Source organism: Myotis yumanensis, unplaced genomic scaffold (assembly GCF_028538775.1).
Source record: "Myotis yumanensis isolate MYYU_CA2020_CCGP unplaced genomic scaffold, mMyoYum1.0.hap1 SCAF_10, whole genome shotgun sequence".
In the NCBI taxonomy this organism is placed as follows: Eukaryota; Metazoa; Chordata; class Mammalia; order Chiroptera; family Vespertilionidae; genus Myotis; species Myotis yumanensis.
Window position 1 is genome coordinate 20236906 of NW_027223761.1, and position 16829 is coordinate 20253734.

Genomic DNA, 16829 nt, shown 5'->3' on the forward strand with positions numbered 1-16829 from the left:
TTAGCATATTCAGAATTTTGCAATCATTTCCACAACCAAATTTTGGAATAGTTTCATCAAAAGAAGCGCCATACCCACTAGCAGTCACTCCCATTCCCCTCCACCCCTTCATCCCTAGGCAACCACTAATCTTCTTTCTGTCTCTACAGATCTGCCTATCGGAAGGTTTAATTAAAATGGAATCATACAATATGTGGTCCTTTGTGCCTGCCTCTTTCACTTAAGTTAACCTTCTTGAAGCTGCTCTTTCATAGGCAGAGCTGTCCATCGATCCACTCCCCTGCATGCTCTCAGTTTAAGAAACTTAGGAACCTATCCAAACCTCACTTGTAATTTCACTTTTAGACATCTACTTTCACTCACTGAAATAAAATATTAGGGCACTTATGCAAAATGAGATACAGGTATATATAGCATTATCTTCCACATTTAGAATATAAAATAATTGAGATGTATAGTGATAAACAGTGCAAACCATCAGCAATCAGTGCTGATTAGGAGCTTCTAACCTATTCTCAGAATCCTAAAAGCTACTAAACCCCATTCTCTTCTGCTAACACAGCAAAGAAAATACAACTTCTTTGATCTCCTTATCTCAGAGCCCTAACATTCTCAAACATGGTGCTCAGTTTTGTTAGCAGCTGAGAAACCCAGAACTTAATGTATAATAGAATTAATAGATACAGGCAATTTTTCCCTAGGACAATACCACATAAAGTACTCCTGTGTCTTTAAAAAGATGACTAATGCAAAAATGTTAATCATATGTAGGTACAGAAGGGGAAATACACAGTTTTTTCCAAGGGTCTGTCTAATTACTGAGTCTCTATCATGACTATTTAGTCTCTGATTATTGGTCATTCATCATAAACTTCTGCACAGGGATATGTGCCCTACAATGCCAGTTCCTAATTCCCTTTTCTAGTTACATAGTGAAGATGAAAGAACAAAGGTGATGCTATAGCAATAGCAGACAAGGAATTGTCTAGGGATCCCTAATGAGCCAATTGGTCAATCAAATATTAAATATGACAAACGGTAAGCATCCCTATTACAACAAATTTCTTTTTGTGTAAAGTTGACAAATCTTTGACCTGGGATGGTTACTTCACTTTGAACAAACTCACAAGTGAAGAAATTAATCCATAAATCCCACCAATAAAAAATAGGTTAAGTAGGAGAACTAACACAATTATTTAGGCAATTCTTTGTTTAAAAAGATCTCTGTGTACTAATACCAATCTTTGCCCTACCTACAATGAGATGCTATGAGGAGGCTGGTTGGTCTCCTGACAGCCTTGATCAGTACTGACATCTGTGGTCCTTAAGGTAGTATATGTTAGGTAGGGATAGACTATTGAGGGTGATAGGGCACAGCACCTCTACTAACTGCAAAAATACTTGTGGATTGCTTGGCCTATTGATGTATTAGGTCATAACTGATGCAGGATGAAAGATTGAGCTTCCAGATACTTCTTGTGCATTTTCCTGTCCCTGTGCCACTTGTGGGTTTCCATTAGAAGAGTGAGGAAACTGTAACTCAGCCCACAATTACAAGAGCTGTAAGTCAATGTTTTAGGTGACATTTTCCTACACTGTACACCTGAAATAAATGTCATCATTAGTAACACCAGGAGAAGATTCTCTTCTTCCATCTGTTTAGGGCACCTTTGATTTCCTTGTTCCTCAGGCTGTAGATCAATGGATTTAGCATAGGGATTACAACAGTGTATAATACTGATGCCAACTTGTTTTGGCTCAGAGAATCGCCAGAATTAGGATACAGATAAACAAAGATACCTGAGCCAAAGAAGAGTGTTACTGCGGTCAGGTGAGAAGCACAGGTGTTGAAGGCTTTGGACTTGCCTTCAGCTGAAGTGATCTTCAGAATGGTGGCAACAATATAACCATAGGATATCATAATAATGAGGGCAGATGAGACCCCAAATACTACTGTGATCACAGACAGCATGACTTGGAAAAAAAAGGTGTCAGAGCAGGATAGGATTAGCAGCTGGGGCAAGTCACAAAAGAAATGGTTGATGATGTTTGGCCCACAGAAATGCAGCTGAAGTAAGGCACACAGTTGGATAAATGAGCCAAAGAATCCAGTTACACTAGATGCTGCCACCATCTGCACACAGAGGGTGGGGGACATGATGGTTGTGTAAAGCAGAGGATTACAAATGGCAGCATATCTGTCATAAGCCATGGCTGTCAGGAGACAGCATTCAGTCAGACCCAGGCCAGAGAAGAAGAAGTATTGCATGGTGCACCCCATAAAGGAAATAAATTTGTGCTTCTTGAAGAAGTCTGAGAGCATCTTGGGGGCAGTAGTAGAAACATAGCAGATGTCCAACAAGGACAAGTAACTGAGGAAAAAGTACATAGGTGTGTGCAGCTTGGAGTCAGTCCTGATGAGAGTGATGAGGCCCACATTCCAGGACACTGTAATCAGGTAGATCCCTAGGAATATTGAAAAGAGGACAATGGTGAGCTTTGGAAATTCAGAGAATCCCAAGAGAATGAACTTCATAATCATTGTACTGTTCCTTCTCCCAATCATTGCACTGGTGATCCTAGAATCTGTAGGCAGAGAAGAGAATAAATCTCTAAGTCAGTTGTTATATCAATTTCTATTAAAATAAACTACCTTCTACCCACATTGAACATAGAGTCAGGAGAAATAGTGAGCCATTTTAGATGACACAACCCTGGGTAAATTTGCCTCTATGTAGCTTTAATGGTTTTACGAGTCAATTTTCCCACATATAAAAGAGGATAATTATACTTTTCATTATTAACCCATCAGATTCTTTAAACACAAAATAAAGTATATTGACATAAAAAAAAAAACATTTAAACCGGTGCTTTGGAAATTTTAGGATATTAGTAATGGGGTTATAACTCCTGTGGAAAGCTTAGTGACTAAGAGCATGGCCTTAGATGTCATATGGCTGGTTTTGGATTGTGGCTCTGCTATCTGTGAACTTTTTAACTCTGAAGAGATTATCTATGATCTTTCTGCCTGTTACTTTATCTGTAAAATAGGGATGACAATAACAATAGGACCTATCTCAAAGGGCTCTTTGAGGTTAAATTAGTTCCATTATATACAGTCCCTGCCATGCATATAGTATTATATGAAGTGATGTCAGTAAGGAATAGCTTCCTTTTTTTAAATATATATTTTTATTGTTGATAGTATTACAGATATCTCCCATTCCCCTCCTTTACCCCCCTCCTAGAAATAGCTTTCTAATACAATTTTGAAGCTCTCCTTTGGTTTTTGAAAAACTTAAAGTTTAAATGTTAAAGGGTTAAAGGGTTGGTCTTAGAGATAACATTATCAGACTATTGTTCATTTATTGTTACAAATCAATAAAAAATTTATAACTAAGAAACATAATTAAAAACCAATTATATATTTATAAACTATTAAGAAGTCAAATAATAAATTATAATAGAAATTATAAAACGTTTAAAACTTAAATTTATTGAGACATACTATTTATCAGATCTTATAGATTTTTAAAATTATATATATTCTATTGATTTTTTACAGAGAGGATGGGAGAGAGATAGAGAGTTAGAAACATCGATGAGAGAGAAACATCGATCAGCTGCCTCCTGCACATCTCCTACTGGGGATGTGCCCGCAACCAAGGTACATGCCCTTGACAGGAATCGAACCTGGGACCTTTCAGTCCGCAGGCCGACGCTCTATCCACTGAGCCAAACCGGATTCGGCAGATCTTGTAGACTTTTATTGAAATATAATTGACATATAAACATTATATAAGTTTAAAATGTACAATGTATTGATTTGATACATTTATATATTACAGTATGATTACCATCATAACTTTAGTTAACACCTCTATCATGTCACATAATTATTATTTCTTTTTTTGGTGAGAACACTTAACAAATCTTGTAGATTTAACTTAAAATGTATGTAGGGAGATACAGTTGTCTTAAGTGCATATAAAAGATTAAAGAAAACACATGATCTGATCATAATTCTTACAGAGGAAAGAACAAAAATTTTTAAATTAAAGGCAGCCCCCACAGCTGCCTTCTGCTGGACCTGAATGTTGACTGCACTCTAGATATAATTTTAAAATAATACAAGAAAATCAAATATGATTTTCGATAGATTTGATGACACCAAGACAAAACAAAAAATTTTAAAACAATGAAAATGGGGATCCTGGAGATATTATAAAGGTAATAAGAGAATACTCTAAGCAATATTACATCAATAAATTTTAAAACTTAAATAAAATGTAAAAAATATAACTTGCCAAAACTGACTCAAGTAAGAATAGAAAATCTGAATATTCTATAAACACTAAAAAAATTTGAACCAGTAGTAAAAGTCTTCCCTTGAAGAAAACTTGAGGCCAAAATGGTTTTATCAACAAGTTGTACTGAGTATAAAAAGAAAACAATAAATCTAATCATACAAAAAATTTTCTGTACCTCATTTCTTAATCTGTAAGGGAAGAATGTTCATCATTTCATAGGGTTTTTGTGAAAACCTATTTTAGGATGGTATGTAAAGTATATAATAGAGTGCTGGTCACCTAGTAAGTTATCAAAAATGAGAATTATTATATTAATAATAAATAATAATGATTATATCATAAAGGTATTTTGCTAAATAAAAATCTTTTACAGGGGGAAAAATAGATCATTTGGTGGTTAAAATGTAGGGCTCCTTGACCCAGTTGGTGAGCTATCAGCAAATCTCCATGCCCTCTAATCCTCAATCCACCTACTTACTAATGCCTGAAATTCCATGTTAGATGGTTTTCTTTTCATTCAAATGCCTGGGGTTTTGTTAAAATTCAAAGAATCCCACTGGATAGAGGATATGGAGCATGGCTACTTTGAGAAAATGAAAAGATAAAATGGTCATCGAACCTGAATATATGAGCTTGCTGGTTTGAGGGCGTAGAAGAACAGGATTGCAAGAGTGAAAGAGAAGCCAAATATGAAGAAAGAAAGCTATTTCTATTTTACTCACCCAGGTATTCTTGTAGATATTTCAACAGATGTCTTGTAGAAATCTGGGAGGTGCTGCCCCCACAGCTGCCTTCTGCTGGACCTGAATGTTGACTGCACTCTAGATATCTAAATGTGCATAGAGTTATTCCAGGAATTAGAGGATATAGACATCATATGAGCATTCAGGATGAAGATATTTACTTACCCTAGGCTCTGGGCTTTTTGGCCATGGTTCCTGCTAGCCATTGCTGCGAGAGAGGTACTTCCAAATAAGAATTCTCTTAAGTGTCTCCTTGGGGTCCAGTGTGGAAAGAGAAGAGACAATTAACAGAAAGCACCATTTTCAGTTAATTACTCTCTAGAGTGATGGATGGAGAAAACGAGAAATGCTCCCAACTGATTCCATTTCTCCACACTTTCATGTGCCCTCATGACCTAATTGAAGCAAGTTCCAATTTTCCTTTCTAGACTTTCACTATTATGACATCTGGGAGGAACTCTCAACACAGGGTGATCATATCATTCATTATCCAAACTCAACAACTTTGGTCATGAAAAGGAGAGTTATTAATAACCATGTCAGGACAATAAGCAAAATTGTCCCAAGCAAACCAGGTTGTATGGTCACCCAAAATTTAAGGTCTTTATCAGAACAATCATTCATTATGGTTTTGGTGATTATGTGCTCAGGCTCTGGACAGACCTACCTGAGTTGAATTCTATCTTACTTAGTTATGAGTTTTGTGACCCTGACTTTTTACTTAATCTCACTGTGCCTTGGTTATTTATTAAAATGAAGGCAATAATAGCACAACTACCTAAAAGGGTTGTGGTGAACTTAGATAAAATAATACCTGCCCAGTGCTTGGAAGTACTTAATTCATGTTATAAAATTGTTTTTACTAATATAATTATTGTAATATCTCCATTTTCTGTTCATACTAGAGGCCCAGTGCACAAAATTCATGCACTTGGGTGGTCCCTCAGCCCGGCCTGCACCCCCTCGCAGTCCAGGAGCACTCGAGGGATGTCTGACTGATAGCTTAGGCCTGCTCCCCACAGGAGCCTGGCTTCTCGATTAGCAACGATCCCTCTGTGGGAGCGCACTGACCACCAGGGGGCAGCTTCTGCATTGAGCATCTGCCCCCTGGTGGTCAGTAAGCATCACAGCAAGTGTCGTTCTGCCATTTGGTTGATTTGCATATTACCCATTTATTATATAGGATTTTTAACAAACTGGGATCATATTAGTATCTTCACCAATTGGGACTGAATCTTTGAGGGATTCCTAGCACTCTCTCAATAATGTCTTATAGTTCTTCTTGGCTTGGAAACATGTAAACTAAATAAGTTATGTTTCCACACACCCAATATATAATGCTTACAGGTTAACAGCAATAAACACACATCTTTAGAAAGTGAAAGAGTCCCTAACACATTTTATGAGATCAATATTTCCCTGATACCAAAGAAAGAAAGGAAACTACAGTCAATAAAACTCTAGCTCGATATCCCTCATGAATATAGATGCAAAAATTCTCAGCAAAATATAAGCAAATCGAATTCAACAATGCATTAAAAGTATTATGCACCATTATCAACTGGGATTTATCCTTGGGATGCAAAAAGGGTTCAACAGCCTGGCATGGGTGGCTCAGTGGTTGAACATTGACCTATGAACCAGGAAGTCATGGTTTGATTCCCAGTCAGGTCACAAGCACACGTTGTGGGCTCAATTCTCAGTATAGGGTGTGCAAGAGGCAGCCAATCAATGATTCTCTCTCATCATTGATGTTTATATTTCTCTCTCCTTCTCCCTTCTTCTTTGAAATCAAAAAAAAATATTTTTAAATGTTTCAACAAACACAAATCAATAAATGTGATAACTCATTGATAAATTACAAGTAAAAATCACATGATCATCTCAATAGAGTAGAAAAACCATTTGACAACACACAACATTCCTTCATGATAAAAACTCTCAATAACTTGTGTATAAAAGAAACATATCTCAACATAATAAAGGTAATATATGACAAAGTCACTGCTGACATCATACTCAATAGGAAAAGACACAGATATTTTCCTCTAAAATCTGGAACAAATTAAGGATAACCACTCCCACCACTCTTATTCAACATAGAACTAGAGCAATAAGGCGAGATAATGAAATAAGAGGCATCCAAAATGGAGAAAAAAGAAGTAAAATTATGTATTTGCATGTGGTGATTTTATATATATATAACATCCTAAAAACTTCACCAAAAAAAAAAAAAAAAAAAAAAAAAAAAAACTTCACCAAAGCTGTTAGAATTAGACAGTAAATTCGGTAAAGTTGCAAAGTATAAAATCAACATAGAGAAATTAGTTGTGTTTCCAAACACTAACAACAAAACATCTGAAAAAGAAATAAAGAAAACGATCCCTTCGCAAGGTACCCATTGGTCTAAATGTTCTTCAGGTGAAAGTCTGAATAACTGTGTTTTATTTTCCCCATGTTTTTTCTTTAAAATAGTACTTTAATGGCATTTATTATCAGTAGCTCTAGCTAATTGTTCTCAACAGAAGCCCATGGAGACAGTTCCTGGAAGACAGCAGTTCTCAGGCACCTCACCCATCCACAGCAGCCCCAGAATGTTAATTTCTAATTACCATCAGCAGTTCCTATTCATCACCTCCCTGAGCTCATCTGAACCCATCAAGAGGTACATCTGTGAAACATTGTGGAAGTATCCCCCACTAATATCTAAAAAAGTTCAAATCCCTCATGGCCCCTTGGGGACAGGCATCCCATACATTTTCACACATTTGAAAGAGCAATGTGTCAAAGAACAAACCTATACCTGCATGGAGTGGTGAAGCAAATATCCTTTATTCATATTACAGTATCCTTGGCATGTGTTAAACCCACATGTTCTCTCCCAGAGGTTCAACAATCCCCTCCTCTCAATCCTGTACATGTGGAATTTCATGGAAGATTTAGCAAAGGCTTCAACTACTTTTTTACTTACAATCCTTAATTAAACAGAGTAATTCATGTGACTCATTAAAACTGAAACCCCTAAAACATTGATTAAAAATCCAATGAATCTCCAAGTACTATATATAAATATAATAATACCTATTTTATATCAGTTTGTTCAAGTATGGACAATCTGCCAAATCTTGTTACACACCTGTTTCTCTTTTTAACCAGACCACTATGACCACGACCTTTATTTCCTCCTCAGATAGCAATAACAGGCCAGAGATAAGAACCCTGACTAAACCACTATCTATTTCCTCTCATAACCATTGAGGTTTCCTGATAAATATCAACATTAAAATAACTCTAACCATTCTACTCCATCCATCATATCACTCCATACAACCACAAATCTCTAGAATATAAACCATTGAACACAATCTATAGAAAAGAATGTATGGCAGTTTTCCTTCTTTGTTCTTAGTCTTTCCAATATTGAATATTCAGTAACTCTGTTATTACAATGAGTTCCCACACAAGTCTCCTCACATCAAATTGAACAAATGATTAAAATATCAGAAATAACTTGGCAGTGTAATCCCACTCACTATAAAACCAAGGGAAAATTTCAAGTCTTAATGGGGGAGAGAAAAAGAAGTTTGAGTCCCACAGTATCAGAAATTGCTATTGGCTGCGACATGGATTTTGAATATCCTCCCCCATTAGAAATCGGCACTGGACACCAGATGCAAGAAATTATATCATTGGACTCAAGTAAATGGAACTGAAGGAACCACATACTTCATTGCATTCCTCTTTATGATTCAAATCACCTCCTCCTGCTTAGACTATAGCTGGTTGAGACTAAGATGTGACCAAAATATATATTGGATTATTAGCACTAAAAGAGGCTATAGAAAAATATTGACTATCTCAGCCACGTTTTTCCAGGAGGCAAAACTGGGCCAAATGTATAGATTTGTTTCTGTACAAAAACATATACCCTCTCTCTATTCATTTCCATTATGGTCAGAAGCAGAACAAACATTGATCCCACCATGTCTGGACTATGCTGCATCAGAATATTTGGAAGACAAGGTTTCTACATCCCTGGGGGCCTCTGCTGGGTATCTCTCCTTTAAGCTCAGAGGCCTGAGATGGAACAGAGATCAATCTTAGAGTTAAAAAAGAAGCAACAAGTATCTAAACCTTGATGTTTCACATATATTTGCAGGTAGATTAATAAATGGTGAGGTAATTGCTCATGTAGGGGAAAAGTAATGAATCTCCAGGACTTAATGATACTGTGTTTGTGTAGCTTCAAGTCAGCTGTGGTTCCATTTGGGTATGTTCCCAGGCCTAATTAAGCCTTCTTTGTTCAAAGCTAGTATGAATTTTATTACACTCCATTAATGTGCATATTATTGTGGATTAAGGTGATGATTCTGATGAGACAAATCTGTCAAAAATCTCAGGACTATTGACCTCAGTAATACCCTCTCTTCTTTTACAACCTCTTCAAGGAATTTTTGATTTCCTTGTTCCTTAGATGTAAATCAAGGGATTCAGTGTGGGAATCACCACACTGTAGAAGACCAATGCAAATCTGTTGAACCTGGAGGAAACACCAGAGCTGGAACTCAAGTAGACAAACATACCCGAGGTATAAAAAGCACAGGTGGTGAAAGCCTTGGACCTGTCTTTAACTAAAGTGATCTTCATGATGGAAAAGACAATATACACATAGGATGTCATGATAACTAGACATTTATTATTCCAAAGATCAGTGTCAATATAGCCATCAAGAGTTGTACAAAGAAAGTGTCAGTGCAGGACAGGACTACCAGTTGAAATATGTCACCAAAGAAGTGGTGGATGACATTAGGCCCACAGAAGTGGAACTGAAGTATGGCACACAATTGGGATATAGAAACAGAAAGTCCAGCCAAATAGGATCCCAGCACAATTGAAACATAGAGGTTAGGCAACATGATTGATGGATAGAGAAGTGGGTTACAAATGGCAGCATATCCGTCATAAGCCATGGCTGTCATGACACAAGACTCACTCACTTCCATGGTTGAAAAGACAAAGTACTGAACAGCACAGCCCGCAAAGATTATCGTTTGCTGCTCCTGGAAGAAGTCTGACAGCATCTTGCGATCTGTGGAAGTCACATAGCAGATATCTATGAAGACAGATTATTAAGGAAGAAGTATATGGGTGTTTGGAGGTGGGAGTTGATTCTTATAGGATGATGAGGCTCAGGTTCCAAGTCAGAGTCATAATGTAGATCAACAGGAATACAACATACAGCCCTGCTATGATACTGGGAAAATCTGAGAATCCCAGGAGAATGAAATGGGTGATCTCTGTAATATTTCTTCCACAAATCATTGGCTTGTTCCTAAAATCAGAAAGAGACAAGAGAATGCATTGCTGACTCAGGTGAAATAATAACGTTACAGTTCTCAAATGTGCCATTTTTTTCCTCCAATGAGCACTGGAAACAAGGGGAAATGTTTCACTGTCCTGGATGGAAGATTCTCTATCTCCTGCTCACTCATGATCTGGGATGGAGAACTACCCAACCCCTGGCTCGTTGCACGCCTACTTCCAATATCTAGAATCTGTCAGTGAAAAGTCTGGTAATTTACTTTCTTTATGTGAGTATATTGAAACTGTGCCTTTGATCATAACAACCTAGGGGTTCTTTCCTTTCCAAAGTGAGAGCTTAGATACTGAATGAGATACCTGTCAACCCATGTGGATGAATTCTGCCTCTTCATTCAGCAGGTCAAAATCTTCATATTCTTACTATAATACACCACCTATGGGCCCACAACACAGTCTTCCCAGGCAAGGAAGCTAATTCATAGCCCCACCTATTGCTGAGTGTATCCCCTGGCTCATTCGACCAGGAAGCCTGGCCAGAGCACCTGCATAGCTCAGCAGCACTTGAGCCAAAAGACCAACCAGTGACTTTGACCTTCTACAGAGCTGACCAGTGGACCTGTCTGTCCAGGGAGCTTGGTGCACAGTTTTGCCTGGTTTGAGATCCCAACAATGAGCCCTGCCAGCCTTGAAGGCTGTTTTCCCACCTTGCATAGGCAGGGAAGCTAATGTATAGTCCTGTATACTGCAAAATGCTACCCCAAACCCTCCTCAAGCAGGAAACCTGGCTGGAGTCATGGTTGTCATGGAATTTTTGTCCCTGCTAATTTCATGCCCACTTTGCCATGTCCCTTCTGGAAGCATTAAAATGTTTTGCAATGCATTTTATGTGTACCTGAGGGGAAAGGACATTTCAGCCTTTAGATAGTGACCACTGCAAAGCTAGTGTCCACAGATGCCCGAGAGCTCAACTTGTTGCAGATAACTCCACTGTACACAGAGAACTATGTGAAACTAGGGAAGCTGGTGTTAATCTCAGAGCACCTTTTTTTTTGCCACATTGCTTTTCTCAACCAGTTCAGATGCTATCATTTCTAATTAAACCTTATTTTTAGTTGCCTGTTATTTATCAAGGGCTCCTCAGCTTTCTTCTTTTGTTTTGAGTGAAGCTTATTTTGGCTCTCTTTGGTCAGCTTTTTCTCATACCGTTCTTTTTTCTTTTTTAAAAAAGGAATATAGCCCTAGCTGGCTTGGCTCAGTGGATAGAGCGTCAGCCTGCGGACTGAAGTGTCCCAGGTTCAATTCCGGCCAAGGGCACATGCCTGGGTTACGGGCTCAAACCCCAGTGGGGGTGTGCAGGAGGCAGCCGATCAATGATACTCTCTCATCATTGATGTTTCTATCTCTCTCTCCTTCCTTTTCCTTTCCTCTCTGAAACCAATAAAGAAATATTTAAAAAAAAATAAAAATAAAAAAATAAAAAAGGAATATATTTTTATTGATTTCAGAGAGGAAGGTAGAGGGAGAGAGAAATAGAAACATCAATGATGAGAGAGAATCATTGATCGGCTGCCTCCTGCACACCCGCTACTGAGGATCGAGCCTGCAACTTAAGCATGTGCCCTTGACCAGAATCGAACCCAGGATCCTTCAGTCCTCAGGCTGATGCTCTATCCATCGAGCCAAACCAGCTAGTGTCCTCAACCCCTAGTGTCTGTGTCCATTGGTTATGCTTATATGCATCCCTACAAGTCCTTTGGTTGATCTCTCCCCCTTACCCCCACTCTCCCCTGCCTTCCCTCTGAGGTTTGCAGTCTGATCGATGCTTCTCTGTCTCTGGACCTGTTTTTGTTCATCAGTTTATGTTGTTCATTATATTCCACAAATGAGTGAGATCACGTGATATTTATCTTTCTCTGACTGACTTACTTAGCTTAGCATAATGCTCTCCAGGTCCATCCATGCTGTTGCAAATGGTAGGAGTTTCTTCCTTTTTACAGCAGTAGTATTCCATTGTGTAGGTGTACCACAGTTTTCTAATGCACTCATCTGCTCATGGGCACTTAAGCTGTTTGTTTACTTTTAGATGGGACTACTTGGTTTGAAGGATTAAAAGAGTGGGAAATGGAGAATGAGAGAAGGAGAAAATGTATGAAAAAGGTAGAAAGACAAGGAGGAAAACAGGGAGAATAGGGCAAAGTGTGTATGAAACTCTGAAAAAGTAAACACTATATTCAATCTCCCCAAACACACATTAAGAAGGAACCTTTCCACCTCCCTCTACCCCATTTTGCTATCTTCTTTCTCCAAATATACAAAAAGAGAAGCAATTTTTGTTTTGTAACCTGCCACTGTAGGAGATTAAGCCTTTGGTCCTCTGAGTCTGGCTTTTCTGTCCCTAGACACTACATGGAAAGGACATGTTGACTTTGAAATCCATCTGATATCATGGCTCTATTTCAGAAGACCTTTGCTTTGAGACAGAGATGAAACCTCTGTTCTTCCATAAGGTCTCCCTGGGTCCCAATGCCTGTTTATTTCTAGAGTGTGGTTGTACCAAAGTATGTGTTTTGTCTGTCTTCCAACTGGTGCCCACCATCTAGTCTACCAACACTAAAGAGAGATGCTGCCACACCCAGTTTATAACTGTTCCAAGCCATGATTGCAAGAGCCTGCTAAGGCAATGTCTTTACTTGTGGGAAAGATAGGCCTCTCATCTCTGCCAGACCCATAACCTATATTGCACACAGGCTGTCAGCATTAGAAGGGGAGAGAGAAGCATGGGAAGAGTGAGTATGAAATAAAAGCACAAAGGTCACATACAAACATACAAACTGGTTATTTTCCCCAGCTGTTTAGATGTTCAGGGAAGGTAGTAGTAGATCAAGATGATAGGAGAATGTGGGGATACATGCAAAACGGTCAAGCTCTTCCTGTTCAATTGTAGTTCAGAAAAATTCAAACCAGGTATCTGGGCGTAGGAACTCGAAACACGAGTGTTTCCTCATTTGTGTGAATGATAGCAGAATAGGCAATTTCTAGGTTTGTCTAGGAGTAAGACTTCCGGGGTTTTTGTTCCAGCATCTAGAAAGGTTCAGCAATCTGGAGAAGGCTGTGTGTAACTTAAAGAGTCCAGAGACAAAATATAATTTTGAAAGGCATATGGGGTCAAAGGAGCTTAGCTAAAAGGAACTAAGATCTCCTTCTCTCAGGACCCCATGCTTTTTATTAACACAAATTGCCCTGAGGCAAGGTGGAGATAATACATTTCAAAGGGTCAGGGTTTGGTATACAGAGTCCATTGTCAGATTTAGGGGAATTAGCCTAAGGCTTTTCAGGTGTTTGGCCAGTAGGAGGCAATAACATGTAGAATAAGATGCCCTGAGCTGTCTGGCAGCAAACAATCATACCTTTTCAGGTTTGGGGAAATGCCTTCAGCCATTCCCAATAGGTGACAACATATGTGACTCAGCCCTTGTTGAGTCCCCAAGTTCCATCAACCTTTTGATGAAACTCTTGCAATTATGACATGCTGGAATTGGCTTCTGGCATAAGACTAGAAACATGAGATTATTAATCTTTAGAAAAAAAGCTTTAAATCTTATCAGAGCCCATTTAATGTACCAGTCATGAGTATGTGAATGAGTGTGTGTGTGTGTGTGTGTGTGTGTGTGAGAGAGAGAGAGAGAGAGAGAGAGAGAGAGCTAGAAAGAGATCATATGTACCTACCCAAAAATTAGGTGAATGTGGGTGGTACTGACACTGTTGTAATTAGCTAGTTATTAATAATAGGAAAGGAGCAAAGGGACGGCCAGATATTATAGGCATGTCATTTGGACAGCTCCACCAGAAAGCTGCAACTTTACACTCCCCAGGACCCACCAGCCTATTCCCCGAAAAACACTGGGGGAAGGGGACTGAACAAGATAAGATAGATGCATGCCCAGTAAAGCTGAGGAGACACAGGGAAGGCACTTATCTGTCAATCACAAATGGGGACAGAGATGGTTGACCAGATGGGTATCACCACTGCAAGTGCATGAAACTTTGGGAATACATAACCTCCTAAATGAAGGAGTTCTCTCTCTCTCTCTCTCTCTCTCTCTCTCTCTCTCTCTCTCTCTCTCTTTGCTCTTGGCACACTTAGCTTGTGACTCTTGTGACTCTTGGCTTCCTTGCATTCACTCATGTGGTCCACAATGGACTGATGGACTACAGCTAGGCTGATGCTGTACTGGACCCTGCTCCAATATGGAATGGAAACTCTGGACACTGGCTCTGATTTTACCTCTGCCAAAGCCCCAGCTACATTTCTTCTATGACTGGCCAAAGGCAAATGGGACTTTGGAAACCCAGGGGTGTAATTCCACAGACATAAAAATCACTCATCTCCTATGCAAATCTCAGAAAATTACTTTTCTCAGGATATTGCAAGAAACCCACCCCAACTAGCAAAAAATAGAGATGGGGCCCGCTTCCCTCTGCTAACAGTACATATGGACAAGAACTAGATTTTTTATGAACTCTAAAAATTAAACTACAAAATCAGAGCATAATAGATAAATGAAATGTGTAAAGAGGCATTTTGGAGACAAAATGTTTTTAGACTGAAAGAAGGAAAATCTGTCAATCAATCTGCAAGTAATACAGTGATTAGAGAGGAAGATGTTCACTTAAAAGACAATGAATGCCTTGGGAGAAAAAAATGGTAGTACTTGGCCTAGGCCCTCAAGCTGTATGAACCCTGCGACTGACCACATCAGGCTCTGACACATATTATCTACTCTGCTTTGATTCCTTTCTCTCCAAATAGACTTTCAATTGTAATTTCTTTTCCATGTGGTTTCCTCAACAAGACAGAGACTTGTGCCATGGGCACAAGTACAAGCTTGGCAGCTTTGTTCTTCACTGAAAACTAAAAATGGCATCCTGGCTTATGAAACTAGCTATTCTGAGCTTGGTAAACTTCAGCCATCTGGAAAAGGTTTTCAGAGAATGCAAAGATGAGCACCACACCCTGGATTGTGGTAAGTTGACTAAAGTGAATTCATCTCTAGCTAGCTAGCCCCGCCTGGAGACAGCTGTACCCTGTCCTGCTTCAAATAACTATAAAATACCCAATTCTTCTAGTGCCAAAAATATTCTGTTTAAATGCATATCTGTTTGTATACCTCATAATAAATGCATTTATTTGGGCGGTTTTATGTAAACATTAGATCATGTTTGCCTCATAACCAATCCCCATATTGTGCATTAGATTTAATTATTATTGAGTGTTACTTTCTCCTTGATAGTTGGGCAAATTTCAAAAGTAAATTATATCTTCTTTTATTCTATTTTTTTCATTAAATTTATTGGGATGACATTCATTATATAAGTTCCTAGTATAGGTTGCTATAATACATGATCTGTATATTACATTGTATGCCCACCACCCAGTGTCAAATCATCTTCTGTTACCATATACAGTATTTGGCCCTTTACTCCTTACTATCCACCTCCTTCCTTCTGGAAACCACCATACTGTTGTCTGTATCAATGAGTTTCAGTTTTATATACTACATATAAGTGAAATAATATGATTCTTAGCTTTTTCTGACTTATTTCACTTAGCATAATATTCTCAAGGTTCATTCATGTTGTCACAAATGGCAGTATTTCATCTTTTCTTTTTTTTTTTTTTTAATATATATTTTATTGCTTTTTACAGAGAGGAAGGGAGAGAGATAGAGAGTTAGAAACATCGATGAGAGAGAAACATCGATCAGCTGCCTCCTGCACATCTCCTACTGGGGATGTGCCCGCAACCCAGGTACATGCCCTTGACCGGAATCGAACCTGGGACCTTTCAGTCCGCAGGCCGACGCTCTATCCACTGAGCCAAACCGGTTTCGGCTCATCTTTTCTTATGAATGAGTAGTATCTTACATCTTCTCAGTGCAAAGAAAATAATTCTATTACTGGCAAACATGTATGTGACCAAACAAAAGAAATTTTTATAAAGATCTTATGTTCAGCTTTAACCGGTTTGGCTCAGTGGATAGAGCTTTGGTCATTGGAACAAATGACCAATGCTCTATCCACTGAGCCAAACCGGTTAGGGCTGAACATAAAATCTTTATAAAAATTTCTTTTATTCCAATGACTTTGGGCAATAAGAAGATTTAAAATTAACTACCAAATGTAAATTGAAGGACAGGAGTTCAATGAACTGGAGTATGGATAAAGAAAAGTGGAAGGGAAAAAAATGACTATCTATATATATAAAACCCTAATATGCAAATAGACCGAATGACAGAACAACCGAACAAACAAACAACCAAACAACCAGTCACTATGACATGCACTGACCACCAGGGAACACACGCAGAACATAGTGGGTATCGGCAGCAGGCAGCAGAGTGCGGAACATGGCGGGCATCAGCCACAGCAGGATGGTGGAGCAAGTGAGCGGGGG

General features: G+C 38.7%; 1 protein-coding gene and 1 pseudogene across 1 annotated transcript; both read right to left on the reverse strand.

Moving 5' to 3' along the window:
- Window positions 1-1621: 1621 nt before the first annotated feature.
- LOC139017979 (olfactory receptor 5AN6-like) lies at window positions 1622-2566 on the reverse strand. The gene has a single exon (XM_070426603.1). It carries the CDS (start codon window positions 2564-2566, stop codon window positions 1622-1624), a length of 945 nt encoding a protein of 314 aa, XP_070282704.1.
- A 6898-nt stretch (window positions 2567-9464) lies between these two features.
- LOC139017736 (olfactory receptor 5AN1-like) lies at window positions 9465-10375 on the reverse strand (annotated as a pseudogene).
- Window positions 10376-16829: the final 6454 nt, after the last annotated feature.

Coding starts and splice junctions, on each gene's coding strand:
- LOC139017979 (XM_070426603.1), bottom strand. CDS start 2,566: ATGATTGGGAGAAGGAACAGTACAATGATTATGAAGTTCATTCTCTTG.